Raw genomic sequence first — 20491 nt, forward strand, 5'->3', positions numbered from 1 at the left:
CTCAAGAAAGATCCGATGATTAAGAGCTCGGCGTTCAGGGAGCTTGTTGCCAAATCCCTGGGCAGCGAGGCTAACGTGAGAGCCTTATCACAGGAGACGGTGGTTGAAATCAAGGATCTGGACGAGGTCACTACCGAAGAAGATCTGAAGCGCGCACTGACTGCGCAGTGCAACGTCGAAGGGCCGATGGTGATTCGGATAAGGAAGTCGTATGGAGGCACCCAGACGGCGACAATCCGATTGCCGGCGGATGCTGCCAACAAGCTGGTGGTGAATGACAAGGTCAAAGTTGGATGGGCGGTGTGCTCGCTGCGACTGGCTCCCCGTTTGGCCAAGCAAATGGAGAGATGTTACAGGTGCACGGAGTTTGGTCACCACTCGAGGAACTGCAAGGGTCCGGACAGGTCCGAACGGTGCTGGAGATGCGGTGGAAACGGACACGTTGCTCGGGACTGCACGAAGCAACCCAGGTGCATGCTGTGCAAGCCGGAGGACGGCAATGATCATCCGACTGGAGGCTTTAAGTGCCCGGCCTACAAAAAGGCGAGGACAGGCCAACAATGATGCAGATAACTCAAATAAATCTGAATCATTGCGACACCGCACAGCAACTGTTGTGGCAGTCGACAACAGAGTCAAAGTGTGATGTTGCGATTATTGCGGAGCCGTATCGGGTTCCCCCCGAGAACGGCAACTGGGTGGCCGACAGAGCTAAGATAGCGGCAATTCAAGTCATGGGTAGATTCCCTATCCAAGTAGTGATCGAATGCTCACATGACGGTTTCGTAATTGCTAAAATCAACGGAATCTTCGTGTGCAGTTGTTATGCACCTCCAAGGTGGACGGACGAAGAGTACAACAGGATGTTGGATGCACTCACCGACGCGCTGGTTGGACGAAAGCCGGTTATCATCGGAGGTGACTTCAACGCCTGGGCCGTGGAGTGGGGTAGCAGACTTACCAATTCAAGAGGATACAGCTTACTGGAAGCCCTGGCGAAGCTGGACGTAAAGCTTTGTAATGACGGTACGGTCGGCACATTCCGCAGAGACGGACGTGAATCAATAATCGATGTCACGTTCTGCAGTCCTTCGCTTACGGAGGACATGAACTGGAGAGTCAGCGAGAAGTACTCCCACAGCGATCACCAAGCGATAACTTACACCGTCGGCTGGCGAGCCTATTCGGCAACGAGACGAACGAGGACCCGAGAGCGGAAGTGGAAGATACAGGACTTCGACAAGGGTCTCTTCATCGAGGCGCTTCGGACACACAGCGGTGCAAATCTCGACGCAGAGGAGCTGACAGAAGCGGTAGCAACAGCCTGTGACGCATCAATGCCAAGGAAGTTGGAGCCCAGATTCCGACGGCGCCCAGCTTACTGGTGGAATGGATCACTCAGTATCCTACGTGCTACATGTCTCAGAGCCAGAAGAAGTGTTCAGAGGGCAAGAACTGATGTCGAGAGAGAAGAACGGAGACTCGTGTTTCGCGAAGCTCGCGCGGCTTTCAAACGGGAGATTAGGCTGAGCAAGTTGAACTGCTTCAAAGAACTGTGCCAAGAAGCTGATGCCAACCCATGGGGTAACGCCTATCGAATCGTGGTGGCAAAGTTGAAGGGCCCGGCGACCCCCGCTGAAATGTGCCCGGAAAAGTTGAAGACGATCGTGGAAGGCCTTTTTCCGCACCATGATCCAACGCTGTGGCCGCCTACGCCATATGAGGACGAAGAAGATGAATCCAGAGGTTCACGGATCTCCAACGAAGAGCTAGTAATAGTTGCGAAGGGTCTGAAGGTGAAGAAAGCTCCTGGCCCGGATGGAATACCCAATGTAGTGCTGAAAACGGCGATACAGGCGTTCCCTGACATGTTCAGGATAGTATTGCAAAAATGCTTTGATGAAGGCAATTTTCCAGATAGATGGAAGATCCAGAAGTTGGTCTTACTGCCGAAACCGGGGAAGCAGCCAGGGGACCCAGCATCGTACAGACCCATATGTTTGTTGGATACCCTCGGGAAGCTATTGGAAAGGATAATCCTTAACAGGCTCACACATTGCACGGAGAGCGAGAATGGTCTATCGAGGAAGCAATTCGGGTTCCGAAAGGGAATCTCAACGGTGGATGCAATCCGGACAGTCGTGCATAGTGCAGAGAAGGCAGCCACGCAAAAGAGGAGAGGAAAACGGTTTTGCGCGGTAGTAACAATCGACGTGAAAAACGCTTTCAATAGTGCTAGCTGGGAGGCTATCGCCGTAGCACTACACAGGATGCGTGTTCCTAGTTACTTGTGCAGAATACTGAAAAGTTACTTCCAGAACAGAGTGCTGGTGTACGAAACGGAGTTGGGCCAAAAATCAACCACGATTACGGCAGGGGTGCCACAAGGTTCTATTCTAGGTCCTACGCTCTGGAACGCGATGTACGATGGAGTACTAACATTGCAGCTGCCCAGTGGAGTTGAAATCGTTGGATTCGCGGACGATGTCGTTCTTACGGTAACCGGCGAGACGCTAGAAGAGGTCGAGATGTTGACGGCGGAGGCGTTGGACACCGTTGAAGCGTGGATGACGGGAGCTAAACTACAGTTGGCTCATCATAAAACGGAAGTAGTGCTAGTGAGCAACCGGAAAGCCGTTCAATCAGTAAACATCAACGTCGGAGAATACGAAATTGCGTCGAAGCGTGCGCTGAAGCACCTGGGGGTGATGGTCGACGACCGTTTAAATTTTAACGCACACGTCGATTACGCCTGCGAAAGGGCGTCGAAGGCTGTCAACGCGATTGCTACGATTATGCCAAACGTCGGCGGACTGAGAAGCAGCAAGAGACGCCTTCTGGCTAGCGTTGCAACCTCAACCCTGAGATATGCAGTTCCGGCCTGGGCCGCAGCGCTGAAAACACAGTGTAACCGAGGGAAGCTGAACAGAGTGTTCCGACTAATGACCATGCGGGTCGCAAGCGCCTATCGTACGATTTCATCGGAGGCAGTATGCGTTATCGCTGGGATGATGCCCATTTGCATTACCCTGGCCGAGGACGTGGAATGCTATCAGCGAAGGAATACAAGGAACGTGCGGAGCATCGTTAGAACGGATTCGTTGTCTAAGTGGCAGCAAGAGTGGGACAATGCGGGAAATGGAAGGTGGACCCATCGGCTCATCCCGAATGTATCTGAGTGGGTGAACAGGAAGCATGGAGAGGTGAACTTTCATCTGACGCAGTTCCTGTCCGGGCACGGCTGCTTTCGGAAATATCTGCATCGGTTTGGTCACGCACCTTCGCCTCTCTGTCCAGAGTGCGGAAACGAAGAAGAGACACCAGAACACGTCGTCTTCGAATGTCCCAGATTCGACGAAGCGCGCAGGGATTTGCCTGGTATGACAGCTGACAATGTCGTCCGCGAAATGTGCCGCGAAGAAGAGAAATGGAACGCTGTCGACCGCGTAGTAAGGCGAATACTGTCCGAGCTGCAAAGGAAATGGCGTGAAGACCAGAGGATCTCTGACCGCGATCGGAGTAGGCTTGATCCACCGTCGGGGACAAGACCGAGTAGACCGTGACGTAGTACTGGTTTGTGGTCGTCGGGGCGCCAGTGAACCGGAAGCCAACCTCCAACCGGAATCGCTGGGTCGACCTCGGCACCTGGCCGGTCGTGATTGAACTGCGCGTTCGGGAGAACTTCCGTCGCCGGGGATTTTCTCCGTCGGAGTAGGCTAGGTCCACCGCCGGGGACTAGACAGAGTAGGCCGTGAAAAGCACCGGGGAACGGTCGTTGGGGCGCCTTTGAACCGGAAGCCAGTCTCCAACCGGAATCTCAGGACTGACCTTGACGCCGACCCGGGAAGATCGGTTCGGAAGAACTTCCATCGCCGGGGAACTCTTCGTCGGAGTAGGATGGGTCCACCGCCGGGGGCTATCCGAGTAGCGAGCGACCGTGGTGAACTGATAGTTTTGGACTAACAGGAGCCGAAGTAAGTCGCTTAATGGCGAAAAAACGTAGAAGATTAACAAATTGCAAATTAACAAATTAACAAATTGTAATGTGCACTGACTGGAGTTGAAGTGTCGCTGAATGGCGACAAAAGTAGGAAAATAACAAATTCACTAACATGAGCTAAATGGCTCAGCACGACGCATGTTGCACGCTGATCGGTGAAACGCTAGAAATTAAACAAATTAATAGCAAGAGCTAAATGGCTCAGCATGAAGGTAGCGAAAGAGCTTAGGAAAGTAGAACAACAAAAGCGTAGAATAACAAATTGGTGATGGTGCACAAGGCACAAAACGCCTCCCCTCCGAAGAAATACTGCATGGTGGTACCGGAGGGGAATTTAAGGTGGAGGTGAACTAGGAGAGTGTTTTTAGTGGGTAGGCGCACATTCGAATCCCACACAGCGTCTTTAGAAGATTTTTGGACTCCTAGAATAAAAAAAAAAAAAAAAAACACACACACACACACACACACACACACACACACACACACACACACAGGTAATCTCTTACTGACATTCATGAAAAATCCTTAAACTACTGAAGGAGTCTTAACCCTCTAATACCCAAATTTTTGATTTTTATCTAAATATCATTTGTCGTCATCTAAAATCGATTTAAACATGTTTTGGAAGATGATTCTTTTTAACCGTTATGTGTCCGACAATTTGTTTGCTTTTTTCTACACCGTGCTTTTTAAATGGGCGCTGGGTACCCGGGTATCCTGTCGGCCACATAAGGGTTAATTCTCGATTTCGTGGATTTCAGTTTTTGATTTTTCTAATTTTTATTTTTGAACATCCCCACACTTTTATATTTTTCCTGGAAGCCAATTTGGGGAACGGATTTTTTGAGATGAAAACATTTTGAGATTTTATGATTTTTGTTAAAATATTATCATTTAAAATTTTTTTCACATAAAAAAAATCCGTGTAATTTTAAGGAAAATAATTTTAGAGTGTATTCGATTCCCTTAAACTATTAAACAAGGATAGAATGATTTGGGAAAAAATTAAAATATGTTAATTGTAGCGATTCAATACAAAATAAACAATAACTTCTAAAGGCTGACTAAAACATCAATTTTTCAATGATTTAAAAAAATGTAAATACGCTTTAAAAAACACCAAAAACTATTTTGAGATACACTGAAGTTTTTTTTTACGCGGTTTTTTTTTACGCGGTTTTTTTTTTACGCGGTCCGTCCTAAAAAAACCGCGTTATTTCAAGACCCGTCGTAAAAAAAACCGCGTTATTTCAAAAACCGTCGTAAAAAAAATCCGCGTTTCAAAAACACGCGTAAAATAGTCAGCACCACATCTAACGTGACTTGACTTTTTATACGACTTTTTTTGAAATAACGCGTTTTTTTTACGACGGGTCATGAAATAACGCGGTTTTTTTTACGCGGTTTTTTTTTTACACGGGACCATTACCGTCGTAAAAAAAAACTTCAGTTTATACAGAACAGTCGTAAATATCAGCCAAAAATATAAAAAAATGGTTTTCCACGAAACAAAAATTACAAAAATGCTCAAACTATACCCATTCTAAAGGCGGGATTGGGTATTAGAGGGTTAAGTTATATTTCAGATGGAATTCTTTAGTAGGCTTTAGATGGAATCCATGGAGGAATTTCCGAAGGAATCCTTGGAGGAATTTTTGAATAATTTGTTTTTCTTATTCCTGGACATTATAAAAAAGAATCGCAAGAATTTTTTTTGAAATAATTCTAGAAAAAGTTGCTTAAAATAATTCTGGAAACTCTCCCTCAGAAACCCTTGGCGGAGTTCCTACAAGGATTCATAATTAAATATTTTGAAAAATTCCAAGACAAATCTTTAGACAAAATTCATGGGGGATGTTCGGAAAGAATTCCCCAATGAATTCATGCAAATAGTTTTAAAAGAATCCCTGAAAGAATGTCTGGAGAAATACTTCTTAGAAACTTTCAAGGGAATATTGTAAAACTTTCTAGGATTTGTTACTGAAGATGTTTCTAACTTTCTTTAAGAATCCGAAAATTGCTATCAGGTTTGAATAGGTGGTTCGTAGAGGTTGGCGAGAAAAAAATCTTTGTCGTTTCCCATTGCAATCATTCAAACTTCAGAATTTGTTAAAATTGTTATAGAAATAAATCATTTTCCTTATGATTTCGGCTTCCTTGCACCCTATTTTGCCATAGTGTACCAGTTATGGCTAATCCTCCCCCCAAACAAGCATCATTTTTCACTTTTTCCTTCGAACAATGCCACCCAATCGAGATCCCCATTGCAACTCTTAATAACTGTGGAAGTGCTCAAAGAACACTAAGCTGAAAAGAGGCAGGCCAAGTCCCAGTGCGGACGTAGAGCCATAAAAAAGAAAAAGCAGAAGAACTTGGGGAATCCTGGGGCAAACTTATGGAGTAATCTCAAAAGAAATTTCTGAAGGAAGTTCCAGCAAAATTTTAAACGAATCCCTTGAAGAATTTCGAAAGGAATGTTTGCATGAATTTCTGTAGGAGTCGGTGGAACATTTTTTAAAGAAATCCTTGGAAAATTTAATGGAAGAACCTTCGATTTTCGCTGAAGGCATTTTTATAGGAATTCGTTGATGATTTCCAGAAATAATTCTCGTACGGATTCCAGAAAAAAATCTATAGATGATTTTTTAAGGAAGCCTTCTATGAGGCTTTTCTAGAGGAATTCTTGGAAATTTTTTGAAGAATCCTCTAACAAAAATGCCGAATGAAATTCTAGAGTCCACGTTAAAATTTGGACACCGAATCATTAGTGTTCCTAACAACCCAGTAGTGGTGAAACAGGCAAATGTTTATGTTTCCTGTTTAATCTAGAGCTTAATCTTGAAAACAAACTTTAGTGTATTCAAATCTGCTCATGTTCGGCTAACTTATGACAATTTCAAAATATGTAAGTTAAATGTATTATGTAAAAAAAAACTGCCTTGTTTAATCAACTTTTCCTGGAGTGAATTTATTTTGACGTACTAGTCCAAGAATAACTTACGATGTAGAAGATATTTGGTTTTGAAACCAGTAGCATGATTCACAAGATTTACTGCACATAAAAAATGTCTTGCTCTTTTTGGAGAATTGTATTTCAATATGAATGCAGGTTACACACATTCCAACGCCAGCCATCTAATTTCATTATCAAATCACAAAAGTAATAAAAAGCAGTCGAAACAAAAAAAAAATGGTTGATTTTCTCTCAATCTACTTCTCAATACCCGACATATGTTGTGCACGGTGAGCAACGTACAAAATCTTATCAGTAATCCGCCATTAATCCTGTAGAGTAAGGTGGGGCTTCAGCTGAATTCTAATTATTTCATTCGGATGTCAGCGGTGGGACAAGAGTTCGAATTAGACGCAACTTGAAATTTTAAAACACATTTGGCGTTACTATGTTCAGCAAAGTTTAGCTCATGGATGGATGAATCGCTACACGGTAATTCATTTATTTGTGTCTGCTTCGGTTTTTGAAAAAAAAAACGGGATTTTCAGCTAGGGTTGAACATTTGCCCCAACTCACTCTGCCCCTTATCCCCTTATATTTTCCCTCAGTCAGTTCCTGCAAGGTGCTCCGTATCTAGTATGTTTTTCAGTGGTCTACCAACGTTTGATCGATCAGCTGCTTGTTTTCATTTCGGAAGTTTTCAGCAGCTTAGTACAAAGCTATTTTGTCCTGTAAGTCCTCTGATATAACACTAGATACACTAAGCTGTTTTTAATACATGGTTGATGTAAAGTAATGTAAAAACCGTGAGTTTCCAAAAATCGTGTAAAACAATCCTGATCATTATTGAGGCTTTTTACGGCATCATCAGCATCGGCAGCCATGTTGGATATGTGGCTCGAAATTTCAAAGTGATAATTTTCTGCAACCAAAGCGAATATTCATATAAAAAAGTATCATCCTATATGCTCACTCGCAGTGATTGCGATGATACTTTTTCAGCTGTATTGCTGCAGAACTGGCAGTTTTTTATCGCTTCAAAAACGCGTGGCAAATAATCATTGAAAAGCAAAAAGTCAATGATTCGTTTGAAAACTTGGTGATGCATCAAGACACCTTAACCCTAGTAGGATGTTGGGGTTCAATATGACCCAGACAGGCTCGCTGAATGTACACTTTGCTATCACGATGTGCTTTGTCTAACACCCTAGGAGGATTAACCATGAAGATGGTGTCTGTGGTGATGTGTGGACTAAACAGATGACGAGGTGTTTGATTCGCAACGCTATCGCAAGGCGCTGCTCGAGCGGATGTAAATCTTATGGCAGCCTATTTTTTATAATCAACATGTATTTTAACTTACGCTAATTCTACACTTCGGTAGCCTATTTTTTTTTTATCTTTATGGCTAGTTTCCACTTGGTACGTACCTTGCAAAAAGATAGGACAAGTAATGATCAAGTAATGATTCCGATTCAAAATTTTAGACTGTTTCAGAAATTATAAATACACTTTGTTTATTAAATTAAATGAACCGTTCTAATGATTTTTACCAACTTGTTTCATAGTATAGCATATAGTGCTCCATATTTTTATATTTCCTTTCAATTGTCTTCATATTTTAAAGAACAGTCGAGTGCACTAACAAATAACTTAATTTTTCAAATTAGCATTTGCACAAAGGTGGTTTTTAATGATTTCAAAATTATTTATCACTAAATACCAAAAATTGTCTAAATTTTTATCACACTCGCTTTCTCAACAAGTTGTCTAAGGAATACCTAGATCAAAATTTGGGGAAAATGGATAAAGGCATTTCCACAACATTTTTTCGAAAATCAAGTTTCTCATTTTTTAAGGTTTTCTACGGAAAATAAGAACTACCACACAGTTTCTTAGCTTTCCTGAACGCAGTTAATCTAAACAAACTTATTTTTTCAGCTCATTCGATCCTTCAGATGCCACAGCTTGTCATACCATAAAAACGAATGCAGTAAGCAGTAATTAAGACATTCGTTTGCTTAACGTTTGTTGCTACTGGCGTTGTTGAGAAATTTGAAACAATTTTTTTGTTTTGAGAAGGCTCGTAATGGTGGTTCTTAATGAATTATTCCAGTAAAAATTACTCTTACCAAACGAGAAATATCTTTAATTATCAATACAGCAATTTTTATTGTGTTTGGAAATTAATTTTTTTCTCTGTGAGATTTTTTTCTTTCCTACTATGCTACATTTTGTGACCACTTTGTGCAACTTTAAATTTTGATCATCTAGTTTACAGAGCCCTATTTTTTTAACTTTTACCAGAAACATCAACAAAATTGGTATTATTTGCTTCGTTAGCATGTTTACTAAAAGAGCTAGAAGAAACTTTTTTTTGATAATGTGATCAAATTGAAATGGCGGGTTATGGTTAGTGTATTTATAATTTCTGAAACAGTCTATACTTGAGTGGTTCTCAGATGGCAAGTAAGGAAAAAAGTGTAGCGCCAGTATCGCTTCCCGTGCAAATCAAATGAAACTGTCACTTTTCCGCGCAGAAAAATAGTCCGTGTTATTATTCCGTAAGGAAAAGTGACATTTCTCCCCATATAGATCAGTCAAAATTACTTGCGGAAAAAAAGATGAATTTTACTTGAGCGCTCTACTTAGGATCTGGAAACTTAGCTTTATTCTCGAGACTTTCAGCCCGAGGCTGGTTTGTCTATCTATCTATCTATCTTCTTGGCGTAACGTCCTCACTGGGACAAAGCCTGCTTCTCAGCTTAGTGTTCAATGAGCACTTCCACAGTTTTTAACTGAGAGCTTCCTCTGCCAATGACCATTTTGCATGTGTATATCGTGTGGCAGGCACGAAGATACTCTATGCCCAAGGAAGTCAAGGAAATTTCCTTTACGAAAAGATCCTGGACCGACCGGGAATCGAACCCGTCACCCTCAGCATAGTCATGCTGAATACCCGTGCGTTTACCGCCTCGGCTATATGGGCCCTGGTTTGTCTCCGAGCCTATTAACTAGAAAACCAAAGAGCGCGTTATAAAGAATGACCATAAGTTCCATGTAAATGTGCAACGATACCCATAAATAATTGAAAACAGATAAATGGTTCATAAGTATTAGCAAACTGCACCATATCAAATCTGAATTGCTCCATGAAAAACTGAAAATTCTCCATAGATTGCCATAAATTCATAATTTCAATTCGGTTATTCAGCAGCATTGCTATTCGAAGAAAACATTCGCGAAATGATGCGATTTGTTTTCGAGAACGAATACGTTTTCACCCTCCCTCGTTTTGTTGAGCCAACCTCCCGTACAAATAGCACACGAACAGACTCATCGCGGATCAGCATGGTTGGTTCAGAGCTGAGAGAGAGGAGACAGCTCACTGACAGCCACGATGTTTACATGTCATCTTCTTACTTCTTTTTTCAACTTTGTGCGCCGCACAATGGTTTGAAAACATATAATTGGTCAAAAATGATTTGCATATTGAGTTTGTTGCGACAGATCATGGAAAATAAATGGATTCGTTGCGCTGGTCGAGGAAAACTGATCATTAATATTATATCTATTTCAATAACAACAAACGGAGTTGAATTTTAATAAGATATTTATGTTGTATATTTGGCCACTCCACACCATCAATGTGCAATTTTCAGCTCGGTTCGCGGTGACAGTATGTGACAGGTCCTCCTTGACATTAATGTCGAATTCGTTTTTGAACCTGGGTTGGAACTGGATTGGCGGAAAATGTGTAAACAAACAAACGTCAAACAAACTTTAGTACAAGCGAAACCGAAGTCGGGTTGGGGTTGACACTGTGATCTCATCCAGTTCCAACCCAGGTTGGAACTGAATCAAAAACGAAAACGACATAAGTAGCACGCAATCGAAGCCAGCTGTCTCCTCTCTCTCAGGTTCAGAGTAGTAGGTATATTCTTCATTACACCAACAAAGCAAGCCATGAAAATGTTTGACACTTCTGAGGTCATTTTGACAGACGACACACATGCAGGAAAAAGACGGATCATATCTTCTACTTTATCGATCTTGTTGCCGTCCTTTTCATGCTCATGTTGCATCTGTCAAAATGACCTGTGAATTGTCAGTTAGGTTCGTTGGTGTAATAAAGAATAAAGGGTACCAAGACCGACGTGTTTGGGCAGGTATGCGTGAGTTGTTTTTCGTTGGCAACGACAAAACTTCACCCGCAAAGATCCGAAGCTGAAAAGAAATTTCTTAAGGTGCCATTAGACTGTTTGTCATTATGAGAAATATTTGCCCCGACATTTATCCAAGGTTGCTATGATTCAGGCTGTGTTGATCATTTCTTGGGCTTGTTTTGCTAAATATTTGTCACGTCTAATGGAACCTTTATGGCAGATCCAATCAGCTGTTCTTGGTATTTTTGGAAGTCTTGGAGCATTACAGAAAAGCAACAAATAGCATTTCTATTTGCTACCAGATCGCATCAGAGGGATGCTTGCAAGTCATTACGTCACGATTACCTGCATTACATTCACTTTTGGAGGAATTTTATGTTTTATGGGGCAAACAGTTTCCATAAATTTCAATCCTGCACAGTAATGAACAGTTTTCCATAAGAAATTCCAGAAGTTCACCGAGCAACGGGAGAATTCACCAAGCGTCGGCACCTCCCTGTGGTTGGTTATTGCTTTTTTCACTGAAAATTTTACTTGCTTCGCTGAACAACATGACGTTTTCTTCCAGCGAAGGCTTACGCGATACAGAAAATCGCTGAATTTTACACTAAGACTGCAGAAAATCTGCAGTCGAAAAGATCTATTTGCGTGACAACAATCCACTCCCATGACTACCGAGCGGCCGCCGTCAAATATCAGGATTGCCAACTGTCCGGCGACTACTGTCAGTTTTCTTTGTCGCCGAATCTGGCGCTGGTTCTTCGGTGCGGAAACCCAAAGGTGGGAATAAAATTTTGGGGTTTGCGCGCAATATTACTCTTCGTCGTTGAGCCGTCGCCTTTCAGCCAAGCCTTTCTTTTCATCGCTTTCAATGCTTATCAATAGCTTATCGTGAAGTATCGTTGGCTGTAAATTTTATTGGTGTGGTGTACACGGAAAACACAGATTACCCTAAATATACGTCAACAGAACGTAACAGGTAGTTTCCTCGCTCTCCTCCACGCAATGTTTTCAAAAACAAAGCGAGATATAGTGACCTACCCTAAAGACACTATATCACACAGTGTCTTTAACCTACCCGACAAAGTCCGTGCGAGAAGCCAATTTTTTTTTTTCCGTTACCCAAAAGTGGGTTCATTTTAACCCACTAGGGTACTTTGAAAGCCAACGCTGGGTAGAAATGACTTTGCGATGGGTTGTGATTTTCAGTCCAGATCAGACGTAAAATACCTACTCAGAGCTTTCAAATAGTTTAGCCAAATTTGGGTTCTCTCCCGGAAGAGCCGATAAGAGTTGTGGGGTATGAACAAAGCTGAGTAGCATTTCCCATGCGTGTATTTCCCCTAGCAAGCATCAGTGACAGCCAGCACCATGACGGGGTCGTCGTCACTCGTCAGCGTGATGCTGTCTCATTGACAAGTGGACTGTTGGCGGAGCAGGTCGCCATCACCGTGAGGTTCCGTATTATGCCAAGTGATTCTACTGCAGTTTGCTAAGATGGCTGGGAACGGATTGTTCCAGTGAGTTGCCCGGCATTCACAAGAGTGAAAAGAACCAATATTTGGGTTGTTTTCTGGTTCCGCATAAATACATGCGAATGTTGCTTTTGTGTGCGTGTCAAGCTTTCGTGCTGTACCCTCTACATTCATTCCAGTTGGTGTGGCTCGGCTGTTCTGGCGAGCGTGTGTGCGTTTTGGTGGCATTGTTGAATGAGAGTAAAATCGAGTTCAATCTTGTTCATTTTGACAGCTCTTTGCCACTGGTCATAGCTGAGCAGTGCACAGTTGAATCGCACGCTATAAAAAAACAATTGATAAGTTGTTATACGCACTCGTTAGGCGATATGTTATTTGCATCATTGCTCATCAGTGCTTTGAATTGCACCAATTTAGTGGTGCAGGTGTTTAGGTAAGTTTATTGAGCATTTTCAATTTTGTATGGAGCAAATAATATTTTATATGATGCAGTTTGATAATACTTAACGAGCATTTGTATATTTTCTATGGTGCAATTATAATTTTCAATGGTGCAAATTGATTTTTCTATGCAGCAACACCCAGTTTTCTATGAGAAGAATTTCAATTTTTATGGAGAATTTTGATTTTGTTATGGAGCATTTCAGTATTACAAAATTGATACAAATTGGTACACTTTTAATGAGAATATTTTATGTTTTACCGGTACTTTTTGCATAAAGTATGAAACGATTTCAGTTATTTATAGGTAACATTGCACATTTTCATGGAACATACGTTCATTCTTTTTTGATTTTCTATGGAGTATTTGCTATTTGTTATGGTCGCCATAGCCTTTTGTCAGAGGGATCCCCTAGAAATTATCTGTCGATTTCACAAAACGACGGTACAATCGGTAGATTGGGGCTACAAATTTAACTTGAAATTTTTCAAAAATTCCACCTCCAGTTTCTTTTTTTTTTTTGCAGGCATGAATTTCTACTAAATCTGAGATCTAATGCCGCGAGCACACTCGCAAGAACCATTTTTTATGTAATATCTATACATTTCTTTTATCATTGTTTTTACGCTAGCTTTTTTTTTATTTTTTTTACTGCACTGTTGTTTCTGATGTTATTGCCCGAAGCCACTTAAGCTCAAGCTCTTGGAGAACATTCTGTGGAAAATTAAGTAAAGGAAATTATTACAAATTATTTCAAGAAAAGATATAGGATTCACATTTTCAAAAAAAAAAAATGGAGCGTGATGCGAGTACGAGTTTTGTCACTAGCAAAGATGACCAGATCAAGCTGGAAAATCAAAAACTTTGTTTTAATTTGTCAATTGCGGTTGACATTGTGTTACGAGTTTCATGGGGGCGGGGGAATTGTATATGTTTTACAATTTGTTACAGTGGGGAAGAATAAAAAAGTCGAAAATTACGTTACGTAACATTTGAATGAATTCGAAAAAAATAAAAATTGTGAACATCCACTTTATACCTAAGTGTTTTTTTTTTTTCATTTCAGACATCATATCTTCGAATCTTCATGGCGATGAAAGACGATTCTTTCGATAAACGTCAAACAAAAGAGCGCAATCGAGAGAGAGGAGCCAGCTAGTTGGTGGTCAACATATATTTACACTTTTTTTTTCTTCTCTCAATTTCGTGACATGCAACAAAAATATTAAGTGGTCAAACACAAATTGCAGATTTAGTGCGATTTTCAGCTCGTGCAGTGCCAGTTTGTGACAGGTTTGACTTGAGCTTAAGTAGCTCGCTAAAGCTCGAAACCGGATGGCTCATTTCTCTTGGGAGCTCAGTGTAGTAGTGTTTATACACACGTACATTGATAGTAGATTGATAATTAAATTAAATGGTAAATAATGATTTCTAACTTTTCAAACATAGAATATGATATAATAGTTCTCATTTTAATTTTTTTAAATTATTTCACTTCTTTTTCTTTTTCATCGACCTTCTAGTTATAACAACTGCTCACAATCAAGTGTCAATCATGTTACGTTATCTGATCAAACTATTTATGTTGAGCATGTGCCATCAAATGCGAGCTGAAGTCGATGAAAATAACACGTTAGTCGCTGAACAATCCAAATTTGTTTAAACACATTCACCAATTCATTTTTATAGGTTTGTTGATTACCGCTTCCAGAACCTCACATCATTTGCTATCACAGATTTGTCCAATCCTGTATCCTATATTATGTATCTGTCACTACGGGGAAACAACCTCGACAGAATTCCCAATGACATTACGAAACTGTCGAGCCTGGAAAGGTTGATTCTGTCCGAGAATCCCCAAATAACATTCCCACCCGACGGATCTCCTTTCCTGATATCTAGGAGCCTAATCGACCTGGACTGCGAAAGTTGTGATGTGAAGGTGATTTACAATCGCTCATTGCGTAGATTGCCTCTGCTGGAGACTCTCCGGTTGCCGAACAATACAATCCAGATGATCGAGAAACGTGCCTTCCAGCACAATACCAACATCCGGATGCTGGACTTCAGACATAACAAGCTGACCTCCTTGCCGAGCACAATACTGGTTGGGCTATCCAAAATAAAGCATCTTGATCTGAGCGGCAACCGAGAACTAGCACCACAGGATGGTCAACCGTTTCTGGAGAGCAGCTCGCTGAAGATTCTAAAATGCAACAACTGTGGTTTCAGCACAACGCAAGTGGTAACCTTCTCTAAACTTCCCAATCTCCAGGAATTGCACCTCGCGGAGAATAGGCTACTGGTGGCACCATGCTTGCTGCCAGCTCTCAAAGCTTTGGGGGTTTATTCGATGAAAATAATCACTGATTATCAACGATGCTTGAGAAAGAAGTTTCCTTTTGTCAAGGTTCTGAAATAGTATGCTGCTAGGCTAGCGGGGAAAAATGCTAATATTTGAACAGGTTCAAAAAAACGTGCGGTAAAACTCATACCTACTCGATAAAAACTTTAAAACTTTTGATAAGGTTGAATTATCAATTTTGATAATGTTCAAACAAAATATTGGTTTGAGTGCTACCCCTCAAACGCTATAATGCACATTTTAAATGTGGGAGTGTGGTCATATTACCGAGAATTGCCAAGCTCTTACACTACCGCACTTGATTTATTGCGATCGTGTTGAATTTCTCCTCAGTTTAAGAAGATTTTAGTATTTTTTTTTCTAATATGATATGTACATACTGATATGTTCATTTCCTCTTAAGTTATATAACTACAAAGGGTATGCAAACTCATTTGTATATAACTAAGCTTTCTTTATTGGCTGCATCTAATACTAGACAAAGTAATAGGAATCTAAGGCCAGGGCCCATGGCGTAGTGGCAATACATTCGCTTCATAAGTGGATGGTCAGAGGTTCGATCCCAGCCCCGGCACTTGAGATTTTTCGTCAGTTGCTTTTCCCCCCGATAGCGGCTGACACCTGACCATCTTCTGAGCGTATGCTCTAACGGACCCGGAAGCTTGGATATCGGCCAACGGCAACGGACCCCCAATCGGACTGGATAAAGGAATACCCAGCCACACACATCAACGTCCTCGTGCTCATCATTCTACCATGGGCAGGGTAGAAAAGTGACAGCAGTGCAAAAGGCAACCAGTTCGATATAGTAGAATTAGAATAGTTGTACAAAGTGTAAGTGCAGCTGCCAATTGGCCCTAGCGGACAAAAGAGCTGTAAATTAGGTTAAGTGATTGAAGAATAAAACAAAAAACCCTAATTAATCCACCTAGCGGTGATGGTGCCTTTCTCGTGCTTTAAAATATCCTTTCAACAAAACTCGAACGACATGTTGATGACATTGACATATATACAAAATGAAAACTGCTTGCTAAATCTACTCAATATTGATACATTTTATATTAGCATAACATCCAATATTCAGAAAATATAAGGCAACGATCCAAAACTCAAACCAAACAAGTGTTATGAAGCCGCAAAATTTTGAAACGTCATTTTAGATTTTCCGGTCATCATTTTATGACTCCAGATATCTATTCCAACTAAACTAACCGCCATCTTGAACATTGAGACACCATCTAGGATGTTCTGGTATTCAAAAATTACATAAAATAGTCGCTGTATTGAATTTTGGCATGTCGTTTATGATTTTCTGGTTATCAGTTTTGGACGAAGACCGGCATTCTTCCCCATTCAAACTATAGTCATATTGCAGACCTTGTGAAACAGTGCACAGCTTGGGTTTTCTGATCACAAATTTTGAATTCTGGACATATTTTCATACAAAACTAGCTGTCCCGGCAAACTTTGTCTTGCCCGGTTGTGGTGGTTTGACAAATGTTGAGTTCATTGCAGCACCGCACTCTAGATTGGTTTTACTTCGATCGTGTTAAATTTCTTCCCAATTCATAAAAAATTAGTAATTTTACAATTTTCCTACTTTTTCAGTTCATTTTTGTAACTTTTTTTACTTATAAACACAGCCACCATGAATACGAATCAAACCATGCAAGAGTCATCCCGATAGGTTCAGCCGTTCGTGAGTTTTGTTGCCTCAAAGGGACTTTAAACTCATTTTTATATATATAAGATATAAGATAAGATAAGATAAGATAGATAGATAGATATGCCCATAATGCAAGAATTAAAAATCTTATAAAATAGGCACTAACTTGAATACTGGGCCATTATCTTGGACTTTGGACCGCTATCTTGGATACTCTGGTAGACTCCGAACATATTTCCCATACCAAATACACTTATTTTACATAGTTTTAGAGCTCAAAATTCCTTAAAACAGCCACCATCTTCTGTTGACGCGATTAAATTCTTATTTTTCCATTCAACGCTGACCCATCCTGCTATAAATTTACACCTTAGGAATCAAAAATCGTACGATTTGATGAGATCGCTTTAGTTTTGTCTATATTTTGTTCTCATATATGAGAACTAAGACCTATTCGTCACTGTTGTTCATACCTAATGTTTATCAGGCCATTAAACAAAGCCACGATTTAATTTTTCACATGATCGTTGGTTCTGCTACACAACAGCTAGTCTCTAATGTGATCTAAGGCTATTTTCTTGCTAACCGTTCATTAGATTATCAAAAAATCTGCGATCTGATGTGTCGTATGTAGGTATGGGTTTGGTTCATTTTTATATTTAATAATCTCCGGTGGGATAGCCGGGTCTGATTCCATGAGTCATGGATCATGACACTACCGGTTGTCCCAAATATGGTCTGAAAATATTTTATTGCTATTTATTCAGCTTTACCTAATCACCGCGATTTGATATATCGCATGAATGGGTTTGCTTCACTTTTACTTCTAACCACTTTCGAAGCCACAGCTGAACCCGCAACACTACCGGGAATCTAATGTGGTCTGACCCTATTTTTCCATCAGGTTGTCGATAAGTCGTGATCAGTCTTGTTAGAGATCACAGTCATTTGAACCTTTTCGTCGATATTCGGCCTCCTTTGTCTCCGACATTCGCAACACAAGCAATCAAACTACTGTTCGAAACAAAAATGTCAAACGAATGCACTTCACCACAATAGCGGCTTCAGGAGACGGTTCGGCTTTTGTTATTTCTGTCTTCTTCCATAGTAAGAGCTATGTTGCCCATCTGTGTGTCGTATTCAATGCAACATGCAATAATAAACTAATATTAACATTCATAATCGGAATTGGCTGAAAATCTATGCGTAAAGCTAGAATTAGACACATGTCATCGTGTCAGATGACATTGATTCGACCCTTTTTTATGTTTATTGATCTTCGTTCTACTGCTCGTGTTGTGTGTAGGTAAGAGGTAACGATAGCGCACGACTGACACCCGACTGCGGCAACGAAATGAAGGTAGTAAAAAGTGTCGAATGTTTACAAGACTGGTCGTGATTTGATGTACCGCATCCATGGGTTTGGTTAAATTTTACATTTTACTACTTGGATCTGATTCCGGGTAACTACCGGCTGAACCAAATATGGTCTTACATTATTGTCTTGTTAACTGCTCATCGGTTAACCAAAAACGCTGCAAATTGAAGGTGTCACATGCCAAATCCGGAACACTACCAGTTGTCTTTAGTGTGACGTAAGGCTATTTTCTAGCTAATCAGGTTATCGCAAAAGCCACGATTTGATGTGTCACATGCCTGGATTTGGTTTACTTTTACATTTCGCCTCTTCCAGCCACCCAAAACCAATTCCGAAACACTTGCTGGCCGTTGATTAGATAATCTAAAAAGCCGCTATTTGATGTGACGCATGTACGAGTTTGTTTCTCTTTCAGATTTAACCACTTCGGCGGGAACCCCGGAACGGGTTCCGGAACACCACTGGTTCAGATATGGTCTAAGATGGTTTTCCTGCTCATTGTCCATCAGGTCATCGAAAATGCCGTGGTTTGATGTGTCGCATGCATGGGTTTAGTTCACTTGTATATTTGGCCACTTCCAGCGGGACGACTAGAACCGGTTCCGGAACACTACCGGTTCAGATATGGTTTGAGATGATTTTCCTGCTCATTATCCATCAGGTCATCGACAATGTCGTAGTTTGATGTGCCGCATGCATGGGTTTGGTTCAATTGTATATTTGGCCACTTCCAGCGGGACGACTAGAATCGGTTCGAGAACACTACCGGTTCAGATATGGTCTGAGATGATTTTCCTGCTCATTGTCCATCAGGTCATCTAAAATGCCGTGGTTTGATGTGTCGCTTGCATGGGTTTGGTACAATTGTATATTTGGCCACTTCCAGCGGGACGCCCAGAACCGGTTCGGGAACACTACCGGTTCAGATATGGTCTGAGACTATTTTCCTGCATCGCTCATCAGGTTATCGAAAATGCCGTGGTTTGATGTGTCTCATGCATGGGTTTGGTTCACTTTGATATTTGCCACTTCCGGCGGGACATCCGGAACCGGTTCCGGAACACTACCGGTTCAGATATTGTCTTTGACTATTTTTCTGCTTACCGCTCATCAGGTTATCGAAAATGCCGTGGTTTGATGTGTCGCATGCATAGGTTTGATGCATTTTCATATCTGGTCCCTTCCTGGGGTACCATTCCGGAACACCTAAATGGCCATATCTCCGGAACGGCTGAACCGATCCAAACCATTTTCAATAGGAAACAATGGGACCAGATTCCGCGTCGAATGAACCATCGGTCATTGAAATCGGATGAGGTTTACTGCCAAAAAGTGATGTGAGTTTTTTTGTACACACACATACAGACACACACACACACGCACACACATACACACACACATACACACACACAGACATCACCTCAATTCGTCGAGCTGAGTCGATTGGTATATGTGATTTGACCCTCCGGGCCTTCTATTAAAAAGTCATTTTTGGAGTGAACATATAGCCTTTCCAGTACACTTAGTGTACGAGAAAGGCAAAAAGGATGCTAAGTTAACACACTTAGAAAAAGTCACCGACTTCGGTAATATTTTACCAAAATCTTAACCGTTAAGTTTTTACCGGAAAAATTTGGTGCCGAACTTCGTTAAAATTTGACAGATAATCGATAACATTTTACCGAAATTTGGTAATTTTTGCCGGGGGATCAACTATTTCCGACATTATGTTTAACGCATAGGAATGGCAGCGGAAGTCAATGAAGTTCCTTCCGACACTAATTTTATGCTATACACACAATAATTAAACGAAACTCGTGAACTTCCATATACCGACCAACATTTTTCATGCACAATCCCGTGCTGATTTTTCCATTTTTTTTTTAATTCAACATTTTTTGCGTTAAAACCGAAATTTAAGTTTTAATCTTGCGTTATAGGTCACCAGTTTAAGTTTTGGTTTGAATGAAAAGAAAAATTTATCATCCTTCGGACGTCGTATCACAGTTTTTTTTTATTTTAAAGATTGATGAAAGCCTATATGCT

The 20491-nt window shown here is 41.1% G+C and overlaps 1 protein-coding gene across 1 annotated transcript; it reads left to right on the top strand.

The window, feature by feature from the left end:
* The first annotated feature begins 7607 nt into the window (after positions 1-7607).
* On the top strand, positions 7608-16332 carry LOC115265793 (protein flightless-1-like). The gene is made up of 4 exons (XM_029871737.2): positions 7608-7684; positions 14103-14453; positions 14560-14668; positions 14726-16332. Exons 2-4 carry the CDS (start codon positions 14372-14374, stop codon positions 15456-15458), a joined length of 924 nt encoding a protein of 307 aa, XP_029727597.1. The 5' UTR covers positions 7608-7684; positions 14103-14371; the 3' UTR covers positions 15459-16332.
* The last annotated feature ends 4159 nt before the right edge of the window (positions 16333-20491 follow it).

This window comes from Aedes albopictus, chromosome 2 (assembly GCF_035046485.1).
Source record: "Aedes albopictus strain Foshan chromosome 2, AalbF5, whole genome shotgun sequence".
In the NCBI taxonomy this organism is placed as follows: Eukaryota; Metazoa; Arthropoda; class Insecta; order Diptera; family Culicidae; genus Aedes; species Aedes albopictus.